Raw genomic sequence first — 24714 nt, 5'->3', positions numbered from 1 at the left:
GCAAAAAATGAGGGATCTCCGTACTGTATATACTAATATAGTGTATTTGATTTGACTTTATCTCTAAAACCTCTTACATATGCTGTCCCTCCAATATACAGTATATTCATTCTACCTCCAGCTCTGCCTCCCGTTTTCCTCAGTGGCATTGTCTCCAGACCAAACAGCATTGTTGCTCTCATCACAGTTTTGTACACCTTTGATTGCATTGTGTCTTTGTAGATCTGGAGAAATCTTATAACAGACTACCCAGGGATGAACTATGGTATTGTATGAGAAGGTCTTGAGTGGCAGACGTACAAGGACAGTAAGACAGTGTTGAGAGGTGCTGTAGGTTCAAGCTGGAGGTGGGACTGCATAAGGCATCAGCTCTGAGCCCCTTCTTGTTTGCCAAGGTGATGGACAGGTTCACAGACGAAGTTTGTTGCATTTGCAGCTTCAACATCCATCTCAGGAAAGGTTTAAGCAGACACTCTCCAAATAAAGGATCACCAAAAATGACAGTCTCATTTAGTATTTATTACTTTGGACACATTTTAGTTGTTACAAGAGGTGAAAAAGCATGTGCAGACAGGCTGGATGGAAGAAAATTGTCAAAGTGAAGTAGATAGAATAATTCTATAGCTCGTAAGCTAACACATGTGACTCCAAATCCATATATAGTATTGTTTGAATAAAATAAATTACAAACAGGGCAGTCACAAGAGATAAACAGCCACATAATGTCATGTTCTGTTGGTTTTTGGTTGTGGGTGGGGGGGGGGGGGGGGGTCTTCTGTTCTTTTCTGTTTGCATAGTTCCTGTTTCAGCTCCTCTCATATCACCCCGCATTAGTCTGATTTGGTCCACCTGTCTGCATTCACCTGCCCCTCATGTTTCCACCAATCAGCCAATCATCAATTCCCTGCCTATTGTTTGCTTCCCAGCTGTTGCACGTCTGTCATTAGTTTGTGTGTGTGTGTGTTGAAGGAATCTAGAAAAAGCTTCTTGCCTTAAACTAGTTCCTAGAGTGATCGTTTTTGTTGAAAGATCGCCCATACCACAACATAGTAAAACAATTGATTTAATCCAGACAGAGTGGGAAAGTACACGAGGCCTCGGGCCAGTCCTGCCATGGGTCGGAGCAGAAAATGGCAACGTTTCACCTTCAACATTCAGTTCTTATACCCTTTTGGGGCAAGTAGTCCCACTGTGGAATGCAAGTGTGTGTGTGTGTGTGTGTGTGTGTGTGTGTGCATGCACGTGCGTGCGTGCGTGTCGATGTGTGCGTGGGGGTCTGTTTGTGTGGGGACGGCATCGTGCAGGTGTGGGTGTTTGTTTGTGTGGGGATGGCGTCTTCAAAAGTCTTTGTTCTTTGAAGCGGGAGGAGGTCTGACCACCATAAACCCTGACTGATATCTTCTCTTGAAGGCCACACCTAGCCTTTTGCTCCTGGTGGAATGTTGTGTCAGGGGATGTCATCTGTTCCTTTTGGAGGTGCCGACTTGTCTTTATTTCACCTGGGCCAAGACTATATCTGCTTTATACTGACATTACGTCGTCTCAATCTTTATTTGAATAACACAGTTCCATGTACACACTATTTTATTGATATATTGAATTTGAAAAATATGAATTTCCTTCGATGTGCATGTGCGTGCATGTGTGTGTGTGTGTTAAGCCCAGTTTTTGTAACACCCATTGTCGGATCATAGTTGCATATACCGTCTCATGCTGCCCTGTGCCTTCTTCTTTGGTTTTCTGTGCCACTCCCCTGATAGTTTTCCCATTTCACCCGCCTGCAGGTACTTATGGAGCTTTTTTGCCATGCTATTTGTTTCGCCCGCCTTTTGATCCTGCCTGCCCTGTCACAAATAAACTATGAATTTCAACTTGCCCCTTCCCATCTCTGAGACTCCCTGCATCTTGGTCCACCACTCCTGCTTTCACACCTGTCTATCCCCCGAACCCCTAACCACAAAAATAGATACGTAAACAATAAGTATGAAAATTCAGATTTTTAACTAATTAATCATTATGTGGTAATAGAGTTTCACTTAGGCGCTTGTGTGAACATTAAGAAAAATTCAACGGAAAGGGTTTATTTCCAAATTAACTGCAGAGTTTGATTCTGTCAGGAGAGGGCCCTGGCTTTTAGAAGCTTCCCTAAATGAAGCCATTTTTCAAGCAAATTGCCTCAAGTGTCCACAAATGGCCCAAACAAGCTTAAATCGAACATCACTAAAAATGTGCATACATTAGCCCTTACACTGAGGGGTGAGGGTTAGGGTTACACAAACCTATTACAGTCATTAAATTCTGTCATTCTCTGCTTGACTCATGGCAGATGACTCACAGATCGACTTTTTTTTGCCTGGTAGTGGCATCATCTAAATTTGCATATTCAACTCAAAGGATCAGATCCATGAATCCAAATAGGGCAATCCGCACGAGAGATTCATGCAAAGACAGGTCACTGGATCCGTGGTCCGCGGACCCCGCTGATGTAGGCTTTTGCTACCCTGCACTTCCAGTAACATTCAAAGTGACACAAAACAGCATTTTGAACATTTTGAACCCCAATACCCATGCAAACCTAAGGCGGCAGATGGCATCACTAACACTCTTGAGGGACTGTGGGAGGCTGGAGTCCTTGAGTTATCGGATTCCTGCTTCAACACTCCCATTCTCCCACTTTTGAAAGCAGATTGTGAAAATTACTATTTGACACTTGACCAGTGTTCCCTCTAAGCTGCGCGCGTGCACAATTGCTCACTGCTCGCATGTTCTCAGTGCACAAGAAAAGCTATGCTGCGCATAAAACAAAATGCAATATAAACATATTAAGTGATATCTAATATTAGACCTCATCTATCTGATTAATTAGACCAATAATAATGTTTTCTGTACCATTTTGCATCGTGACAGCGAGTGACAAGTGTCCAGCCAATGATACGATAAATTTCACTTACACTATTCATCCAATCAAACGCATGGACAAAAACGTTCCCTGCATATTGTTGGAATTTTATTTCTAAATCAACATGAACTCAAGTTAGTAATCTGACTCCAATTTGTGACCTTACCCAACTGCCACTCATCCAACAATTTGCACGCTCGTTCTGCAATAGAAAGGTATCAGGAAGCCGGCATTTTCACACACGAGTGGATTTATTCCTAACACGCAGATCTAATACAAGCACCTGGGTCTCGGGTCCCTCTCAATACAGCCCTGTACGCCGCTGTTGCCACCAGCAGACGTACTCTCATCCGAGTTGCCCAGCAATGAGTTATACTACACAATATGCAAATGGCACATGAACAAAGGCATCCTGGCATTATTTTATTGGCTATGTGTATACTGCAGTTAACTTTAGCTTGCTTTCATTGGTCTTTCTTCCCCTGCAGAATCGCTTGCTTACTGGTTGTAGTTTTCCTCAAAGTTGTTTCCCACCAGGTGTCAAGGTCATCTCGTCCCCGCGACTAGCACCGTTTGCTCTGAAACATTCCATTCTTACACTCCCTTGCACTCCATATTGTTTTGTTCACTTTACAGTCTCACACTCTCATACAAAGAATGTAGCAACATCTAATGAACTACTTTAAGCTCAAACCTTATGTTCCTTTATTCCCTCTCATGACCTCAGACGACTGACGTCATCACTCGAATACCTTGTTTTATTGTTAAACACGAGCTAAAATCAATAGCCATAAGCTAAAAATCAGTAAACAATTAAAACATAGTAGAAAATTAAAAATCAGTACAAAATTTCATTCTAGTAGAAAATCAGTAGAAAATTTCATTCCCTCCTCATGGCCTCAGGTCCCTGAGGCCGCCTTCACGTGCGTTCAATTGTCTTAACAGTTAATGATCTGATACATGGAATACAGCAACATCCGCATAACACCATAATAGCGGCAAACACAGCAATAGAAATCAGTACTGATGCAATCAAGCTTTTGTATTTGCCAAAGACGTTTAACCAGTCCACAGAGTACCAACTGGTGTCCACACCTGAGTGCTCCTTCATTTTGTTACTTAACGTGCGCAGAACCTCCAATGCCTTAGTAAGGCGACCGTCAGGAGACGTATTGTTGGGAATCAGAGTACAGCACTGATCCCCCAAAATACCACACACTCCTCCTCTTTCAGCTAACACCATATCTAAACCCATTCTATTTTGGAATGCCATAAGAGACGTGGCTGCTAATGCTCATGCACTGCCTGGAGTGCCGAGGTGGTGAAGTTCGCCAATCGTTGGACATTGTAGTGGACATAATTAATCCAGTCCACATTTTTGTTTACTGTAATGAACAGGAAAATACTCTCCCATTCTGCCGCCACTTGATACACCAATTTGTATTGATCAGGGACCCCTCTCGGAACTCCAATTGGATCTATGTACTTGGGGTCTCCTTCCTTCAACCATTCTTGCATGTCCCTTTTCTTCCTCACCAGGAAGGGGATTCTTCCCCACCGTCCAACGCCTTTCCAATTTATTCTGGCCATGTCTAATGCTGTCACACTAATTGGCATGATCAGCGTTACTAGGGCGCACTTACCTGAGGCATTGGGGGGAAGCCTATCGTTCAACACTTTCGCTCCACACCACAGCCAAACATCAGCACAAGCGAGAGGAATTCCTGCTGGCAAAGACACATTTTCATTACACCATGACTCCTGGATATGTCGTCGTGTTTGTTCAGACACTTTCGAGACCGACTTTAATCCAATTCTCGCCATCGTCACATTCCCTCTCTTGATCTGCCCGTCCAGGCGGTCAACCTTTAAGCTCACCATTGGCAGGCACAAAGTCTGGGGCCGGGCACAACTGTGAGTAATGGTACCACTTTTGTCCTTTAGTTTCCAATTGGACAGCGTGTGAAGTTCTAGCCAGAACCCTCAACGGTCCTTTCCAGCGAGGTTCAGTCCACTTCCGGGAAAGCACCCTATGTCCATCAAACAACTTCCGCGATGCCTCCTCCCTCATCAGCTTCGGAGTCCTCTTACTCCCTGCACTAGTGGTGCCTCTGTCTCCTGCTAGCGCCGCCCCTGGCGTGCGCACGGGCGACTCCACATTCCCCTGCTGCTCTCCACGCACTCTCTTTCTCTCATTATTCACAGCCTGTTCAATCAACTGTATGGTCGCTGGCGTCATCTCAACGCAGTCATGTCAAAAATTGCACTTGTCGTCAGCATCACTGTAACCTGTTCTGTGACACTTTGAACCCCAATTCACCAAGTCGAGTAAGATATAAAGGAGTAGTTGTTAAATGGATTTAAGCCAACTCACCAATTAATAAGTTGTCAACATATTGGATCAAATAGCGCCCTCCGGTACCTCTTCTGTTTGTTGCACTTCCCGCAAAAACTTATTTCGAAAATCCCAGGGCTTAGCCTCCTGTCTTGGGAGACGTGTGTGTATTGTAATGTACAGCCGGGTAAAAATGTCACAGTCTTTGACTACAGTCACGTTTGACATATTACCAGCCCAGTTGGTGTTCAGGGTATCAAGTTGATTTGTGCACGGCCACACAGAGCCTCCACACATCTTGGATTGTAGCTCGACAGCACCCCTTGTACTGCTCTTTGTATCGAGAACCCTGAGTCAACCACTTCTCTTGCAGGCTGAATGGGAGTTTCTCAATGATGGGATTGACTCTTCTGGGAGTGTTCAAATATGAGAGACCAGGTAACTATCCCTCGGATTTTGCAGACTCTAATTCTCTTAGCAGGTCTCCCAATTATGTGAGGTTTAAAATGTCTATGGAACTGATCTTGGGGAAGTTCTCCAACTCTCAAAAAGAGCCTTCTCAATTATTGCAGGGGAGCCATTAAACTCCTCTAAGCCATCCCAAGCCATCTTTAGTCCTACAGTGGGGTTCACAACATACACTGAACAGATTTTCATGACGTGCTCCGAAGATTGTTCTCCTAGCCACTTTGTTAGAAGGTCAAGTTCTTCGGTGGCACTTAAGTCCTCCTGTAGCATTTTAGAATGAGGACTTCCAAGCCTTGTAACTCTCTGAGGCCTGAGTTCACAAGTTCACGGCGGGCTAGATATTTTGTGATGTCGTACATACCAGTCCTGTTAGGTGGCTGCAATGGACCTCTGCTGAAGAGGGCAGCGTTTGGTTGAGTGACAGGAGGATTAGCAGAGGTTTGATAAACTGCTTTGTAGCGCTCTCTGGCTGTTTTGCAAAAGGAATACCAACCTTTGCCAAATTTGGAGCACTGTAGCTGTCAGCAATGGTGTTATGCTCATTTATGCTTGTATGCACGTTTTATTCGTCAGGTGCTAACTAAGGTGGTGTATATGGTTGAAGATCTTTAGCTTCCTCGTCACCGAGTTGGAATTTTGTTGTGAAGTTGGAGTTGTGAATTTTGTGGAAATTTTGATCACTCTTCAGGTTTAGCATCATCATAGCTTGCACCGTGAACGTCAAACGTCTTCATATATAATTTTATGAAATTGGACTGACTTGGTTTATGATTAAAGATTAAAACTCAGATTTGCCGATGCATTGCGCGGATCCCTCGCAGACCTTGCCTGGTCGCTTGGGATGACGTCATCTACTTTGCATTTTCAACACAAATCCAAAGGATCAGATCCAAGAAAGGAGAGATTCATGCAAAGACGTGAAGTTGTGTCTCGAGAAGTCATAGTCGTGCAAACGAGAGTTGTATTCAAGTTACTTTGCACTCGCAAGTTTGCAATTCGTTAATTAATCATTAATTTTATTGATTAAATAAAACATTTATTTAATTAATACCACTTTTAATTAATTAATGAAACAATAATTTAATGAATGACTCTTTCAATTAGTTAATATAACTGTTAAGAAGTTTCTGATTATACTTAACGATTTCGTGTTTGTATTGTTCTGTTATTACTATTTACGCCTGGACATGGTTCTCCTGTGGTCATGTGATCTTCCTAGCAACCGCCTAGCAACCAATCACAAGTTGTGTTTCATTCCTCCACCACCAATCAGGACTCTGTTTACACTATCATAGGTTGTTTTGCTCTTTCACCGGTCAGTCGGCAGGTATCGTTGTAACGGACAGTCATTTTTTCTGCTTTCAATCATTCTGTGGATCATTTCATTCCTTTCATTATTATTCGTGCGTCCATGAGAATGTAAGTACAGTTTGAATATGTTGTCTGTTCGTGGTTTTGGATACATGTTTACGTTTGCACTGCTTCACTTTGTCCATTAATGTCTAAGTTGTTATTGCATCTAAGTTTGGTATAATTGCTAAAGGCAAATATACCGTACTTTTCATACTTCACTTTTAGTATTCACGTTAAAGTTTCATCCACAACATGTGCGTATTTGTCGCATGTTTGCCGTGTGTGCAGTTGTGATCCTTACTCCGTAAGAGAGTGACGTCACCGCTCACTCAAATCGATTCGGCTCCATTAACCCTTTCCTACCTAACGCACATTTTGAACGATTGGGTTGAATTCATTTTCCTAATATTGTACGGTATGTTTGCCTGTGTTGTTTATGTTATTCTAAGCTAATATAGAGTAATGTGAGCATATGATGTAACATAATGTACAATGTTAGTTATGTTAGTTATCAATGTTTAGTGAATGTTCTCTGCTCTCCTTTGCAGAGACCACACACAACAATCACACATAGAAAACACAATCACACCCACGATCAAACCCACAAACACATACACACCCTCACACACACCAACCCAGATAAATAATTAGAACATTATATACAAATAAAATGTGGCATGAGAGTGTGCATCGTCTTTATGTTCTGGCCGGACAACCTGATAAGATTGAGGATCCTCTGAATCAGTCAAGTACAGTCCTTTCAAGGAGGTCACAAGTTTGGGCGCTATTCCGACACCTCCATTACAATAACATTTAATTATTGAATGACACTTTTATTTTTGCATAGTACAATTATTTATTGAATTTTGGCACTTTCGGTCCTCCATAAAATACAGGCACACTGCAGTCCGCAAACAGTATTTTACATGCCAGCAACAATTAAATGTAGTTCGAGTAATAACGCTGGAGGTGGCGGTAACGCTTCTTACATCCCTTATCGCAGTTTTATTTAGAGTAGAAGAGCGGAAGCGGAAACATCACTATTTTTCTTCCCCCAAAAAAAGGATTCGGAGTATTGGAATAAAAAAAGGTTTCTGTGCAGCATATTGTACTCCTTTTGACAACGTGAGTGTTGCCACCCCCCTCGCAGATTTGCTGGACTAATTTAGGCTGCGTTCGCTGCTGTCAGCCGCTTGCTAACGTTACTTTTCGTGTTATTTCCATTAATAATTAATTAACACGAACAATCCTGCACGCATAGCACAGTAAGCCGAACTGTTACTCCAGATAATAACGAGGTGAGTCTTTTTCTGCCGGTACTTTGCCTAAAATGTTAGTTTCCTTGTTTTCTCTGTGATGTTCAGCATTTGGCAAAAGTGTACGATGTTGCCCGGTCATCGAGGGCCGGCCGGTATACTTCAATTTTTTTTTTTTTTTTAATGTTTCTGTCCTTCAATACACCTGTTTCAAACAAAAAGCTCATCAGCAAGCTCAGCGGAAGTCTGTTAACCACCCTCATCGTTTGAATCAGGTGCGTTGGAGGACGTGAATATCAAAAACATGCAGGGTAGTGGCTCCTCTCCATGATTGGTATTGGAGAGCTCTTGCCTAAGGGACTATTATCCTGTGTGATGACTGTTTGATGTTTTTGTTCTTTGACTTGCACAAAAGATGGAGTCACTAAACACATTTGGAACAGAGATGGAGGCTGACGGACCGGGGAGCTATTCTCTGTTTCCATCCTTGGATAGCATTGCTGGCCTTCCTGGGTCGGCTGAGTCACTAGAGAGGTTGGTTATCATTGTAATAACTGTGACATGACACGCACACCACTGCATGATGATATACACCCACAGGCCACCACATTAGGGACACATGTGCACTAATGTCGATTCATCCATCCTAGTCGATTATCCTCCCTAGGGTTAGGGCCGTGCTTGAGTTTAACCTTGAGAAAAAATATCATGGTATTGAAATTGCACCCCTAAAATATATCATTTTTAAATCTCTTTTTGCTAAAAAGTCATTTTTTACATTATATGAAGTTTTATTTTTGAATAAAATATTACTGCAATTTTTACATGCTAAATTAAAATAAATAGGTAAAAGACAAACCTTCAGTGAGCAAAACTGCTTTTGTGCACCAATAAATGTATACGTGAATTCTTTCTGATTGAACGCATACAATTAGTCCTGGGTAGTGTGTCTCAAAAGTGCATTGTGATATATATTGTGATGTATACAGCAAAGGCATATTGCTGTACATATTGAAATATATTTCAATGTTTGTAAAATAAAATATATGGCATATATATTTACAATGATTGAAAAAAACTGAAGGAAATGATAAGAATAGACTAATTCTATTCATTATTTTTCCGAAGCCACACACCTTTGACATCTATGAATACACATTAAACGTTAAAAAAAACAACAACAGACATTTATTACTTTCAAGCATGTCATTGACTTCAGTAGAACTCCTCAACAACAAAATCATATTTGCAGCCAGAAATTTTTTACAATGGGACATTTCACTAAAGTTAAAAACAACCATACAATATTTAATATTTGCAATATTTAAATTTATTTTTCATTTTCTCAGCTACATCAATTTCTTGCAAAATGTCTTTCAATTGCTTCATCCATCTTTCATCTTTATTATTTTTATCCTGTCTTCCAAGTGTTAAGCTTGGTTTAAGCTTGACACATACACAAATCAAATGATCCGCGCATCAAATGACATTATGTCGTCAGCCCCCCCCCCGCGTGGAGTCCATGCGGAACAGATTTTCCACAACGCATGTCTACCGCTAATTTCTTTACGACGGACAACATTATCGACGAACAAACAACAAACAAACAAAAAAAACCCTTTATGATTCGTCTGAAAAGGAATACCGTGATCTAAATACCGTAAATACCTCCTGGCGAGCACCACATCGGGGAGAGATGAGGACTGTTTAAAAACGCCTGTTTCGTTTGAATCTACAATGGACCCCCGGGTAACGGCGTCCCTGGCTCACATTTTTTCACATTACGATGTGAAAACTCCACAGTGGAACTCCACTGACAGCATTGATGCATTCATTTTGATGGCTAGTACAACATTGTCGGAGGATTTTGACCTGCTCCGCGTTGGATTTGTTTACGAGTGACAGCTCGTTTCTCTTCTCTCAGTCTTTGCTGCTCTCTGTCAATATCGAACCGATCCCCATTCTCATCTTGCATCGTTTTATAGTTTTTACTGCATTCAAATGACTTTTGTGCTGAATGTGACGCTTGAGGTAGTCCAGTTTCCATTTGCTCCACACTTTTCCCTCCAAAAACTTGCTTGCTACTTTAGCTTCGCAACACGTTTTACAGAGTAGACCTTTCTCACTCGAAAAAGAAAAAATGTTTCACAGGTTTGTCTTCCGCTTGCACATACTCCGACAGCCGTTCTATCTTAAACGAACCACATTTCTTCTTTACTTGGTTAGTGGATGTGCCACTGCCCGTTCGTTTTGCCATTACAGTGGTACCTCGGTACTCGACCGCCTCTATACTCGACCAAATCGGTGCTCGACCAAAAAATTCAAGTAGATAATGCATCGGACCTCGAACAGATTTTCGGTTCTCGACTAGCCGAGCCGACCCGAACGCGCTCCTCGGCCCTTCTCGGCCAGCGGGTAAGCGCCAGTTCAACTCAGACCGCCAGCGGAGTAAGACGTTTGTTCCAGTATTTCTTCCCGGATTTAAACTTTTTCGTGTTGCTCTAGCCCTTAATAATGGGTCCAAAGAAAGACAGTGATAAGGGGAAGGCAAAGAGAAAACAATGAGGACCACTATTGAACTGAAGAAGGAAATTATAGCAAAATATGAACGTGGTGTACGAGTGTCCGACCTCGCGTCGCAGTTAGCTAGCGTCATCATGGAAGGAGTAACTCCCTCCCGTCCGTCAACCACTCTCCAAAACGTAAGTAAATTATACAAAATGGTTTATAATGCTTTATTTATCTTTATCTTTATCATGTACTGCTTGTGCACATTTAATTGTGCACACATACTTTCCATTATTTCTTATGGGAAAATGCTCGACCACCACCTCAGAACGGATTATGGTCGAGTACCGAGGTACCACTGTATTATGATTAAAGAGTGCCTTGCCTCAGGTCGCTCAGCTTCCACGGCGAACACGCCCCTCTGCTCGCAGCACCGGTGGTCAGTAACAAGCAGGCGCAGCTGCCAGTAAACAACGTAATGACGTAAATGCGTGAGCAAAGCGCGTCAAATAACAACCTGGAACAGTACATGTTGCATAATACAGAATAAATTATGCATTTATTTTATTTTCAATACTGGTTGGATTTTTACTTTGTGTGCAGCTCAGATATTTTGTGCGCAGACACGCAGGTAGCAGTGCACATTTGCTCACAAACCATGCTTGGAGGGATAGTGGTGACAGTATTCTTCAGCCGTAAATGAAACAGTACTGCAATGTCACTCACGTTGCCCCCCCCCCCCCCAAAAAAAAAAACCAAACAAAAAAAAAACAAAAAAAACAAAACAAAAAAAAAATCAATGAAAAATCTATTGATCTATTGTTATAATTTATTACATACAGTGAAACCTTGAGATACGATCGCTTCTGTACAGGTTTTTTTTCTGAAAATTACTGAGCATGTAAAAGAAACAAAACAAAACCTGAAATCTCAAAATTCTCATATGAGATTCTACTGCTCATTTATATGGCTGCCTGTTGAGGATGAGTGGATGTTATTGCACTTTTCGGGAACTTACTACGGATGACTTAAATGAATTGAAGCCCAAGTAGGGCTGCATGAAATAATAATCAACATTATTTTGGTCAATGTCAAATATGTCTATTTATTGCACTTATTGTTATCTCCAGCTTTGTTTCCATATAAATCTTCTTCTTACTTGTCTCTTTAAAATCACTAGCAATCTTGGGACCAATGGCTAACCAATTAAAGTTTGACAAGCACTAAAATGCACAATAAATACCATATTGAAAGCACGCTTCGACGAGATAAAGTCTTTAGGCAGCTATCTTTGTGACCCCGTCCGCCGACCAATAGCAGACCAGCATCTTCGTGACCCCCTTAACATCGACCAATAACAGACCAGCATTGTAGTGACGTAAGCAGGGATGCGTGTAGTGACGTGCGTTGGCCCGAGTAGACACGCGCGCACACTGACTGCCCTGTATAAGGTGTTGTAAGGTGGAAAAAAAAGGGTGTATAAAGGGGACAAAAAAATCATTGTGGTCCACGTCGTAAGGTGAAAAAAATGTAAGGCAGGGACGTCGTAAAGCGGGGGCCCTCTGTATTACGAAAAGAAATGGTGGTTCAAAATCGATAAGCAAAATCTTGGAAACTGACCGCATATTGCATCACTTCGTATCGCAATAAATTAGGGCTGCACGATTCATTGAATTTTAATCACGATCGCGATATTGGCTGCCACAATTATAGAGATGATAATCGGTGATATTAACATTTAAAAAGCCGGCTCCATAGTACTGTACAGAATATGTAAAATCAAGCACTTTCAGTCACCCTACCACCAGGGGGCAAACGCAAGGGACTTCATTAAGCTTCTCGCAGAAAACATGGCAGAGGAGTTCTCTGGTGAATACGTAAACAACTTCTGTTGTTTCAGGTCGGTTGTAGTATGTGCTTGGTTCTAAGTATGCTTCATATTTTTCATTGGTTTGCACTCAGCAAGTGAGTTAGCTGTGTTATATATAAAATGTTTGTTTAAAAAAAAGTGTGATAAATAGACATGTTTGACCAAACATGATGAATAATCGTGATTGCAATGTTGACCAAAATTATCATGATTATTATTTTGGCCAAAATTGTGCAGCCCTACAATATATTGATATTATCACCCAGCACTACATACAATTTAAACTGAAATTGGAGCACTTAGTATAAAGTAAGGGTAAATGCACAATAGTTTAAAAAAATGGTTGATTTGAACTACCATCATCGGCTTATGGTAGTTTATTTCGGTCATTTCATGTCAACAAGAGTACAGTATATTTGCCTTTCACGTACTTACACAGTCACACAAACAGGCTCCTTCTTTCTTTCTTTTTTTCTTTCTTTCTTTCTTTGTTTGTTTGTTTGTTTGTTTGTTTCTTTCTTTCTTTCTTTCTTTCTTTTTTTCTCACTTTCTTTCTTATTTATTTAGAAAGGAGGAACAATGCATATTAATGAATATATTAAAAAATAAAAGCCAAATTATAGCACTGAGTTAATTTCCATCTGCAGACCTCCTGGCAGGTAGATGTACATCAAAGACAAAGAAGCACAAGAAACATACAGATACAACAGTACAGAGACAGTATGCAAGAGACACAGAGAACAACAAACACTGGACCAGGAAAATAAGGAACATACAGTAAAGACTCCCATCACAGGCACTTTAAAAAAAGATTGATTCTCCTTCTTGACCCACACATATGCTCGATAGACTGCTCAAATCTTATCCTGAGTGATATCCCATAAAACAGGCATGTTCAAACCTGGTCCTCGAGGGCCACCTATCCTACATGTTTTTGATGTTTCCGTCATCCAATGCAGCTGATTCAAATGATCAATCAATCAATCAATCAATCAATCAAATTTTATTTGTATAGTCCTAAATCACCGAAGTCTCAAAGGGCTTCACGATAAAAAGAGGTCATGTGGAGACCTCTTTCGAAAAAAGAAGTCGTACAGAGTGTTGGATCTTTCACATTTGTTCGTAGTTTTGATTGCGGGCCCAATTGAATAATAGTACATTGTTTACATACCTTTGTGAAAGATTCCTGCGCGTTCGGGTATGAGCCGGGATAAACACACATGCACTCGTTCATCGCGTCAACAACACTTCGAAGATTTATTATTACCAAACTGTCTAATGCAGTTCACGAGCCAATTGTCCAAAACAGAGATCTCTGGATCATTCCCGTGTCATTGTGAGAATGATGCCGGTTCCTCATCCGCCGCCCTCTTTTATATTTGCCGGTCCACCGTATGGCGGTTGTCGCCGGTCCATGTCATCATGTTGGGTTGTTTCCTGTCCTCTGCTGCCCCCTTTCGGTTGGAGGATTCCAATCCAGACGTTTCAACAACTGTGTAGATGCTTTTGAACATACTCAAGTACACATTAGAAACGTTCTTCTTTTTACACCATTATATAGCCCTGACTTTTATTGTTACATTCATCTGATCTTCTAACTCCTATGTCATAAGGTACAATATTTCAGTAATTTTATTGTTTGCGCCCGTATGTGTGTGTGTGCCCCGAACGTCCCAAACCTGTGGACGCCAATCACATCTGTGTGTTCGAGGTCGAGCATCGAACAATGCGTTCTGGAGGACTTTACCCCCACTCCTATCTTTTATGGTGCCCGCCTCTTTTGTTATTACCACGAGTAAGTCCCTGACTTTCTAGTCCTCAACAACACTGTATGTGTGTGCCCGAACGTCCCAGACATGTGGACCCCAATCACATCTATGTGTTCGAGGTCGAGCATCGAGCAATGCGTTCTGGAGGACTTTACCCCCACTCCTATCTTTTATGGCGCTCGTCTCTTTTGTTATTGCCACGAGTAAGTCCCTGACTGTCTAGTCCTCAATACGTATTATAATTTGTGCCCTACTGATACTTTCTGTCTTTGTTTTACTGATTGTATCACAAAGACAAAGAGCCGGGCTGGCTCTACAGAAAGTTGCTGCTCTGAATTTTACTTGCCAATCAACCTATGTGAAACTACATTTCTTCAAGACATCATTTCAGTGTAAGGTACACAACAGCATCCCCTGTCAAAGCTCCGAGAAGGGGAAGGAAAAATTCAAAAACCTCAATTAGGGGAATATCAGAAACCTCCAGAAGGGACCACAGGTGGGAGGAGCCCCCTTCCAGGCCCACAGGTTGAAGTGGATGCTGCATGTACCGAATACAGACAGACACATAAACAATATAGATTACAGAAAACATATTGTGCTATATAGTGCAGTGATGTCTTGACAGCAGGCAAAGCCATTGGGCAGGGACCATCCCACATTCCAACCAAGTGGACCGCAGACGGTCGATCTCCTAACCCGCGATGTTCGATCAGCGCAGGACCAAATGGAGGCGGTCAAGTCAACCCTCACCATCTAGCTCGCCCCCTCTTCCGGCTCGGCTCTGGGCAGGAAAAAGGAAAAAAGAAGGAAGCTGCAAACAGGCACAATCAACTAAATTCTTTTGAATATAAATGTGTTTTTAGTCGGGATTTAAAGATTTCTACTGAGGTGGTTGCACGAACTTCCATAGGTAGGGCATTCCATAGTACTGGCGCGCAAATGGAAAATGCCCTTGATCCTGCGGACTTCTTTTTAGCCCGTGGGGTCGATAGCAAACCGGCATTTTGTGATCGAAGTTGTCGGGACGGAACATATGGTGATACTAAATTGACGAGATAGGAAGGAGCTAAACCGTGTAAAATTGTATAAGTAATTAACAGCACCTTAAAATCACATCTCACGTGTATTAAAAGCCAATGCAGGTCAGCTAGAATCAGAGTAATATGATCAAACTTTCTTGTCCTTGTCAATTGTCTCGCTTCTGCATTCTGTACAGACTACAGGCTTTCAATGTAGGACATGGGAAGTCCAGAAAACAAAATGTTACAATAGTCTAGGCAGGACGTAACAAATGCATGAATTAATGTTTTTGCATCGCTAAGAGAAAGAATAGGGCAAATTTTAGCTATATTGCGGAGGGGAAAAAAACGCCGTTCTTGTCATGTTATTAATACGTGTTCGAAAGGAGAGAGTTGAGTCAAATATTACGCCAAGATTTTTTGCAGAACTACTTTGGGAAATAATACAGTTTTCCAGGTTCAACGTGGTATTCTTAATCAAGTGCTTATGATGAGCAGGGCCAATAATTAACATCTGTTTTACTAGGGTTGAGAAGCAGAAAATTGGAAGACATCCATTGTTTAATCTCGGCAAGGCAGGCCTCCAGTTTACTGCACTTGCACGGATTTTTTTTATTTCTAAGGGCATATAGAGTTGGGTATCATCAGCATAGCAATGAAAACTAATAGCATGTTTACGTATACAGTAATATCACCAAGAGGAATCATGTAGATGTTGAACAGTAAGGGACCAAGTACTGGCCCCTGCGGGACACCACATGAGACATAGAAAGATTCAGAGATCGCATTGCCATAAGAGACACTATGCGTCCTTCTCAGGATGTAAGATCTGATCCAAGAAAGTGCTGATCCCGAGATACCAACACATGATTTAAGACGTTCTATAAGAATATGATGATCAATAGTGTCAAATGCGGCACTAAGATCAAGCTATAATAATATTGATGAGATGTTGGAATCCATGGCTAAGAGAAAATCATTCGTCACTTTTACAAGGGCTGTCTCAGTTGAGTGGTTGGCCCTAAAACCTGACTGAAGGAGTTCAAATCTAGTGTTGTCTACCATAACATCGCTAAGCTGTTGTGCTACAACTTTCTCAAGAATTTTGGCAATAAATGGAAGATGTGACACTGGCCTATAGATAAAGAGATTTTCAGGATCTAGGTGAGGTTTCTTAAGTAATGGTTGAATGATAGCTGTCTTAAAAGTTTCAGGTACAATGCCAGAGGAGAGTGACAAGTTGATAATATTCAAGACAGATGACCCTAAGACCGGGAATAAATCTTTAACGAGTTTGCCTGGAAGCGGGTCGAGCATGCAGAACGTCGGCTTTGCTGCATTAACCAGGTGTGTAAGACACTCCAGGGATACTAAATCAAACTGGGACAGGGTAACCAGACATTCTTGAACCTGATTGTCCGAATTAGCATCAGCAATCACAGCCGAGGGGGTAAGTGGCGCTGCCTTTTTTTATTTCGTCTTTTATTAGCTGAATCCGGTGAGTAAAGAATTGCATTAAAATGTGTGCTGAATGGAGGACACTATGATTAATCTATTGCTGTTGCGTTAGCTGTGCTACCGTGTCAAATAAATATTTTGGGTGTTTTTTTATTAAGACTAATCATTTTGGAAAAGTAATTTGTTTTTGCTAACCTAAAAGCCTCTTTATATTTCACCAAGCTATCGCACCAGGCCTGACGGAAAACCTCGAGTTTAGTTGTTCGCCATTTATGCTTAAGTTATATACTTAACAATTTACACATTCGCGTTTCATTCGTAAACCACGGAGTGTGCCGCTTCGGACGAGTTTTAAGTTTCAACTGCGCAATAGAGTTTAGGGAATTTAAAAGAACCATATTAAAATCATTCGCAAGCTTATCGACTCAACCAATGAAAGATGGAAAGGCAGCTGTTGCAAAAGGCAGTAGTTCAGAAAGTGCAGCAGTGGTTGATGAGTTAATATCACGGCTCTTAAAGCCTTGGTTGTGGAATATAAGACCACACTGAGCTAGGACTTCAAATGTTATAAGATAATGATCAGACATAGCGTTGGTATACGGCAAAATTGTGACATTTGAGGCAGTTAGGCCACGGGTTAACACTAGATCTAAGATATTACCATTCCGGTGTGTCGCTGCTTTTATTATTTGTGTAAAACCAAATGCATCGATTATTGCCTGAAATGCTACAGTAAGTGGCTCTGATGGGGAGTTCATATGAATAATTGAAGTCACCCATAATTAATATATTATCTGTGTGAGTTATTAAGTCAGCCATAAGTTCAAGGAATTCATCTAAGAATCCAGAGTATGGACCGGGAGGACGGTAAATAACTACCACATAAATGGTGGTGAGGAGCTCGATCGCATAACGAGAGCCTCAAATGGCCTGAAGGTGTGATTAGTGCTCATGCTAAGTTTAAGATCAGATTCTGAAAGTTGGGTGACACCTCCCCCTTTTTTACAAGGACGGGCAACATGTGAGCCCACAAAGTTTGGAGGTGAGGGCTCATTTAATGATAAGAATTCATTTGGTTTTAGCCAGGTTTCGCAGAGACCAAGCACTTTAAGTTTGGAATCGGTAATTAGATCATTTACAAGAAGGGCTTTTGAGGGGAGTGACCTAATATTTATGAAGCCGAATTTAAACTGGGAAATTTTTCCTGTACTATTCTGAGTCTTCATGTTGGTAGTACTAATACTAACCTGAATTTTATGGCTGGGGCTTGGTTTGTATTTTGAGTAATTAAAACCTCGTCGCAAGGTTAGTAAAGTAGGAATTCGATTGTTGACGGCTACAGCGCACATATTAATATTAATATTCCGCCTAGGTACTATGTCACTAGTCTTACCGATTAAGGTGGCACGACTATTTTCCTTAATCAACACCACCTCAGCAGAAATCTTATCATTAGGGCATTCAGGATTAAGTATTGAAACAGTGTGTGGATTGCAGTGACCTAGACTAAATATGCTATGTGTGTTGTAGCAGTCCAGCCTAGTGCCGGTTAACTCTAGCCTTAACGACTCCACACCCGTTCTAGCAGGCTCACTACTCGCCTGTGACCTGACATGCTCTAATGTGAGAAGTCATGGAATGCTCAAACAGTAATTTATGTTTCTAGAAAGAGTGATGGCGCCTTCCCAGTTAGGGTGAAGGCCATCCATCTTTAGCAGGTCGGGCCGGCCCCAGAAAGAGGGCCAATTATCTACAAACTGGAAACCCTGCTCTCTACAGAAACTGGCCATCCACCGGTTAAGCGAGAATAATCTGCTTAACCTCTCATCATTGCCTCTCGCAGGCAGAGGGCCAGAGACAATAACTCGATGCCGACTCATCTTTCTAGCGAGATTACAAGTCCTAACTATGTTCTTCCTTGTAATATCAGACTGTCTCATTCTAGAATCGTTGGAGCCGATATGTATCACTATGTCTGAGTAACTAGTGTTGTTTGCACTAAACTGGTGTCTCGGCCTCTTGCGTGTCAGCTCCCTAAGATTAGCTTCAATGTCGGGTGCTATGGCCCCAGGAATACACATTACGGTAGCTGGCGTTTTAAGCTTGATGTTACGGGTGACGGAGTCCCCTATAACTAATGTGCGGGAGCCAGTAGACTGAGATGGAGTGTGCCTAGCAAGAAGGCTAAAACGATTATGCGTCCGAACAGGCTCACCACGGCTAGCAGGATTCATATGGCTAATGCTAGCCGGACTAGCGGGTAGGCTACGACCCGCACTAGCTGACGCCAGCGGCATTGCGGGGGGGCTACGGCCTGCACTGTCACTATCAGATGTGTTCGTCAGATCTACTATTATCAGACTACTCTGCTCTAGCTGTCGGACACGGCCCTCTAGGAGATAAAGCCTCTCCATGAGAATAAAGCAGGTGTTGCAAGTGACTGATGCGGTAGAGGTGCACGAAGCCATGCTTACCTTAGTACAGCCGATCAAATACTTACGCTAGCAGAGCTGCACAAGAACAAGGACGAACGGAGCTAGGAGCTGTACAGAGAATTGGCGAATCACTAGCTATCGAAGAATGGAAACAGTCCTCAAAAATGATGAAAAAAAACATCGAACACAGGTCCGACGGGTGGTGGTAAAATAGAAAAATAGAAAAAGAAAAATATTGTTCGTCTCTCCAGCTAAGACTAAAACAGCGACAGCAGCAAAACGCCCCGGAACCGGAAGTGTTGGAGAGATGAAGGTGCACGTTTCTGATGATCGGGTTTGTTGTCAGGCTTCCGATGAGCTTGCTGATGAGCTGATCATTTGAATCAGGTGTGGTAGGAGAACAGAAACCTCCAAAACATGCCGGATAAGCGGCCTTCGAGGACTGGGCTTGGACATGCCTGCCATAAAACAAAGTTGCCCGTTAAGGCAGGTTAAAAAACAAAAAACATCTAGATTTCGACAGATTTGGAAGGTTTTGTCAAAATCGCCAATACGGTTATCGGCCAATGCCTAATACAGTTTAGTTTTAATTTTAGCTGCCATTTTAAAATTTAGTCTCAGTTTTAGTCCGATATCAATCATGGTAGTTGAACTGTCCCCAATTTATTTGGAAATGTGAGAAACCTTCAGAAAAATCAGATGTCACAAAAAATTTGGAAATTGAGCATTAAGCCCTGCAGTGTGCAGTCTTTATTTTAGTCCAAGAAAACATTTTTGTCGAGTTTTAATTAAAAAATAAAACTGTCAATATTTGAGTCTAGGTTTATTTATCGCACTTATTTTTACTTTAATTATTTGTACTTTTATATTTTTTGTCAACATGTACTATTGAGGTCAAGGTTCTCAATATAAAAATAATTTAAATAGATAATGTTTTCAAAAAAGCTCGTTCACATGGTATATACAGGTCAAGTATTTGAGGTGAAACATGGTAGACTATTGTTTTGTTTTTTTAACTTGTAAATGAGCTGAAAATTTTAGCTGCAAAACACCTTGCCAACAAATATGATGGATGTTTATAAGGCTTCTGTTGAGCTTGCTGATGAGCTAAACATTTGAATCAGGTGTGATATAGAAATTTCTCACATTAGTATAACGCTGCTCTAACTTTTAAGCAGGGAGGAGTTAACTTCCTCAGTAGCATACACAATGTCATTGAGTCGGTCAGTCTAGTTTCAAAGTTATGGTTAAAAAGTTAAAAAGAACATTTGAAAAAATATTTAAATATTCTCTGGTAGCCATTATGTACATTAAATTCATGGGTGCCAATAATGGTGAGCAGAACTGTTAATACCCGCATGGGATAGCATTTTGTAATGTCCTTGTGTACAACTGTTTTTACTTTCAAAGTGAAGCGCCTAATGAAATCGCAGAGAAGCAAAACCTCACCTGGCTTGATGCTGCTCAGGTTGGTGCTTTTCTATTTACCGTATGTTCCGCTATATAAGGCACGTAAAAGCTTTAATTTTTTAAAAAAGCTGACAGTGCACGTTATAATCCTGTGCGCCTTATACAGTGGGCCCCGTGTTACAAGATGAATCCGTTCCGCGGTTGGGCTCGTAAGGCGGGCAATCCAAACCTATGTTAGATAGCGTGTGTGTTTAGAACCCCAGGTAAAAAACATCAAAATTGTACATACATACTGCATTAAAAATTGGTACTAAAAAAGTATAGTAAGTGCTACATATACACAACATACATGTATACAATCAGAAAACATTAAAAATAAAAAATATAGAAAGGTTTAATTTACCTTTGAGTGGCGCTTGTTATGCCCATATTCCCTAGTGAGGGTAGCCTAGGCTATGCTATCTTCGTATTTCTTGATTATCTCCAGCTTCGTTTCAAATCATACAAATACAAATCATCTTCTTAGTTCTCTCTTTAACATTACTAGCAATCTTGGGACCCATGGCTAACCCATTCAACTTTGAATTAAGCAGTGAAATGCACTATAAATAAGGTTTTGTAACCACTCACAATTGAACAAAGCTTTACTGGTCCGCCATTTTGAAATGCGTGAGACCGACCAATAGCAGACCAGCATCTCTGAGGAGACGTCGACCAATAGCAGACCAGCATTGTAGTGATGGGTTGCATTGAAGCAGTTTGACGTCAATAGTACATAAATGAAATTACCTAAAAACGCCAGCAGATGGAGGCAAAACAACACAAATACAGCCAACCCCCTAGGGCCATGACATTTGTTTTGTTCTCATAACTGGGAAAATGTCATAAAGAGGGGATGAAAAAACTCAGTATCCCAAATCGCAACATGAAAAAAAATCGCAACATGAAAAAAATGTAAGCCAGGGACGCTATAACACGGGGGTCCACTGTATATAGACCACATCATGTGCCGACTGCATAAACTATAGTTTCTGCTTAAAAATCCAGCTCGAACTCACCTGGCCCGAGGGTATTAAAGCCCGACTCGGCTCGAGCCCAATTAATTAACTTGATTTGCAACCCAATTTTTTTTTTTGGGGGGGGGGGGGTACATACAATTTCCCTTTTTTTCGTTTATTCTTAACTTCTTGCTACTCTATATCAGAACACCAGGTCAAAAATATGTAATGGAAGCCGAGGGAAAATGAAAAAGACTGCGACGGCGCAGGTTCATATGCACTTGGCACCTCACTCATACTGGTGCACGTTTGTTTTTTCAATTTCCCTGACTTTCGTTTATTCATAACCTCTTGCTGCTCTATGGGAATAGAAGATCTAAAATATGTAATGCATGCCGAGGGAAAATTAAAAAGACAGTGGTGCCGCATGTTCACCTGTGCTTGGCTCTTCACTCATACCGTTTCATGTTTGTTGTTTAAATGTTTCTGTCTTTTTCTTTATACGTAACTTTTTGCTTCTCCATTTCGGAATAGCAGGTCAAAAATATGTAATGCATGCCGAGGGAAAATGAAAAAGATGGCGGTGCCGTGCATTCATTTGCGCTTGGCTCTTCACTCATACCGTTGCTTGTTTGTCGCTTAAATTTTCCTTACTTTAACATATTTGTGATTTCTTCTTGCTCCATATCAGAATAGCAGGACAAAAATATGTAATGCATGCCGAGGGAAAATTAAAAAGACCGCGGCGTCGCACGTTCACGAGCGCATAGCTTGATCTGGATCTATTCTGCGCTCTACAGCTACTGTTTAAATAGCAATTACCAATAACGCCTTCTCTATTTTATCCAAATTATTTTTTTCAATGACAAATATTCCTTAGAGGCCCGGTAATCAAGAGGTATTTTTCCCTATTCTTTAAATAGTGCTGAAATAAAACAGCTGTTTTTTTTGGCAGTTGTGAGAATGCTTATATTGTATTAATAAAGTTTACAGTATCTTCTAAGATTAAAGTTTGATAACTTTGCTGATTGTTTTTAATACATTCCCTTAATGGCAGCACTATCTAGTACATGCATAACGCAACTCTAGTGGATGCGTATTGCAACCCCAGCCAGTACAGTAGTTTCAACTCTGTGTGCGCCTTTTAATCCGGTGCGCCTTGTACATGAACTTTTTTTTTAGAAAATCGGCCATCCATTGATGGTGCGCCTTATAATGCGGAAAATACGGTAACTGTTTTCATTTTCGTTAACAGACAAAGGTTAACAAATTTTGATTATTTCTTTTTTTTTTTTTTTTTTGCATACTACATGTAGATTGTTCTTGAGGAAGCAAGACAACCAATGCACATAAAGGAGATCAAACAGAGAATTATCAACCGAGGACTTGTTCAGTCCAAGTACGTATTGCCATTTACTACATTTTGTTTTATCAGCATGATGGTTTGACTAAATTAATTTGAAACAATTGCTTCCACTTGATATTGTTTGATTAATTGTAATAATGTATTGCTAAACGTAATAAAGATAAGGCTTGCTGTATAAGTTGTGCATGTTCAAACTTTGTTCTGTTGGCAGTGCAAAGTCAAGTCTGGAAGCTGTCATGTATCGTGAGGTAAGCAAGACTTTTTACACTTAACGTATATTCACCCTTTCTGTTCAGTTGATGCTTTGCAGCCTTCATTTTGTGTTCATTTTGTATTGCTCCCATCCTTTCATATCACTGTAGTCATCTGAATTGGGGCAAATATGAAGGTGCATTAAAGTTTATGTTAAGCTTAACCAACAAATTAATAGTGAACACCCGAATAACTCTTCGAACTCCAGCTTTGATGTGTCTGCCTCAGTCTCACCATTATGTTTCAGACACAAAAAGGCAGCAGGAGATTCAAGAGGATTGAAAACAGAAATGGAGTCTTTGCATTGCTGGTGAGTTGAACGGATGCAGTAATGCAATACTGACACAGTATTTAAACTTTATTTAATATTTCAACTACTTATTAACTAGTTTGGTGCTTTTAGTGACATTGTTTTGTTGTCAAAGAGCCCATCAGTGATTGTTTGTAGAGTGGTTCTGTAATTATTGAAGCATACTTACAGCTAGTCGAAACACTTTTTTGTGACAATTCATTTGTGTGTGCACATGGCACCAGTTATTTAGCTAGCTCCATTCTAGTTTTGTCTCTTTTTTTATTTAGTTACTTTTTCATCCCTCTTATTGAGTGTTTCCACTGCAAGAGTCTCCTGGTATTCATCGTCCTGTCCCTCAGACAGACGCTGAGCGACAACAGGCTCTGAAGGCTTTCACTGCTCAGACCTTCCTTGGCACACCACAACAGAACTCTGCCTCCGCTTCAGGACTCGGGGGTACCTTTGCTGCTGGCCCCTTTCTTTCCCCTGCCATCTACGCAGAGAACAAAGCCAAGATGAGGAGAGGTGCATGGAAAAAAATGAATGAAAAGTATCGGCTGAAGTACCTTCGGCTACGCAAAGCAGCACGTGCCATGATATTTGTGAGTAAAAAAAGAGTCTTGAAGAAAATTGCTTTTGTTCCATCTGTCCAGCCATTTTCTTGGCCGCTTATCCTCGACAGGGTTTTGGGTGGGCTGGAGCCTCACTGGCTCTCTGAATAACCAATTGACTTCACATGACTTGATTTAAGTTAATTTGAACAACTTTCTATACCCATCTCATCCAACTTTCCAATAATGGCATGTTTTATTTTACCAATGTCACTATTTATTGTGCAATATTTACTTGAACTACACGACTTATGGCTCAGGCTCTGTGTGGTTGAGCTGCACAGAAACTTAAAGGAGTTGGACGAAGAACAGATAGAACAAAGTGACAACACAGACTAAGAATGCCCCTTCAAGACCAGTTGAAATGCAATGTGGGAATGGATGGGGGAGGAGTAGAGGTAGCACTCCGTGCTGC

General features: G+C 41.1%; 3 protein-coding genes and 1 pseudogene across 14 annotated transcripts in view; 2 read left to right on the top strand and 2 right to left on the bottom strand.

Moving 5' to 3' along the window:
* The window catches only part of mmp13b (matrix metallopeptidase 13b), a 32424-nt gene extending 23642 nt beyond the window's left edge, over window positions 1–8782 (top strand). For 2 of the 4 annotated variants that reach the window (XM_088426979.1, XM_088426980.1), the window contains exon 12: window positions 159–351. In XM_088426979.1, the coding sequence (XP_088283105.1) occupies window positions 159–241 (83 nt within the window). In that variant the 3' untranslated portion in view covers window positions 242–351. Of the gene's footprint in view, window positions 1–158; window positions 357–8726 lie in introns of those variants that run through there. The other 2 variants (XM_088426978.1, XM_088426977.1) reach the window with 2 other exon arrangements.
* Window positions 6997–24714, top strand: part of tbrg1 (transforming growth factor beta regulator 1) — a 34886-nt gene continuing 17168 nt past the window's right edge. Inside the window, exons 1-8 of one of the 9 annotated variants that reach the window (XM_088426969.1) lie at window positions 8089–8180; window positions 8317–8353; window positions 8727–8845; window positions 20781–20838; window positions 23095–23177; window positions 23356–23392; window positions 23644–23706; window positions 24048–24290. In XM_088426969.1, the coding sequence (XP_088283095.1) occupies window positions 8727–8845; window positions 20781–20838; window positions 23095–23177; window positions 23356–23392; window positions 23644–23706; window positions 24048–24290 (603 nt within the window). In that variant the 5' untranslated portion in view covers window positions 8089–8180; window positions 8317–8353. Of the gene's footprint in view, window positions 7122–8082; window positions 8354–8540; window positions 8587–8726; window positions 8846–16777; window positions 16825–20780; window positions 20839–23094; window positions 23178–23355; window positions 23393–23643; window positions 23707–24047; window positions 24291–24714 lie in introns of those variants that run through there. The other 8 variants (XM_088426970.1, XM_088426968.1, XM_088426975.1 and 5 more) reach the window with 8 other exon arrangements.
* On the bottom strand, window positions 15991–17888 carry LOC148416361 (uncharacterized; annotated as a pseudogene).
* Window positions 18397–19451, bottom strand: LOC148416360 (uncharacterized). The gene has a single exon (XM_088426982.1). The coding sequence runs from the start codon at window positions 19401–19403 to the stop codon at window positions 18567–18569; it is 837 nt and encodes a 278-aa protein (XP_088283108.1). The 5' UTR covers window positions 19404–19451; the 3' UTR covers window positions 18397–18566.

Source organism: Hippichthys cyanospilos, chromosome 11 (genome assembly GCF_059441005.1).
Source record: "Hippichthys cyanospilos isolate Australia breed blue-spotted pipefish chromosome 11, RoL_Hcya_1.0, whole genome shotgun sequence".
NCBI classification, from domain to species: domain Eukaryota; kingdom Metazoa; phylum Chordata; class Actinopteri; order Syngnathiformes; family Syngnathidae; genus Hippichthys; species Hippichthys cyanospilos.
This window is presented reverse-complemented; position numbering and strand designations above follow the sequence as displayed.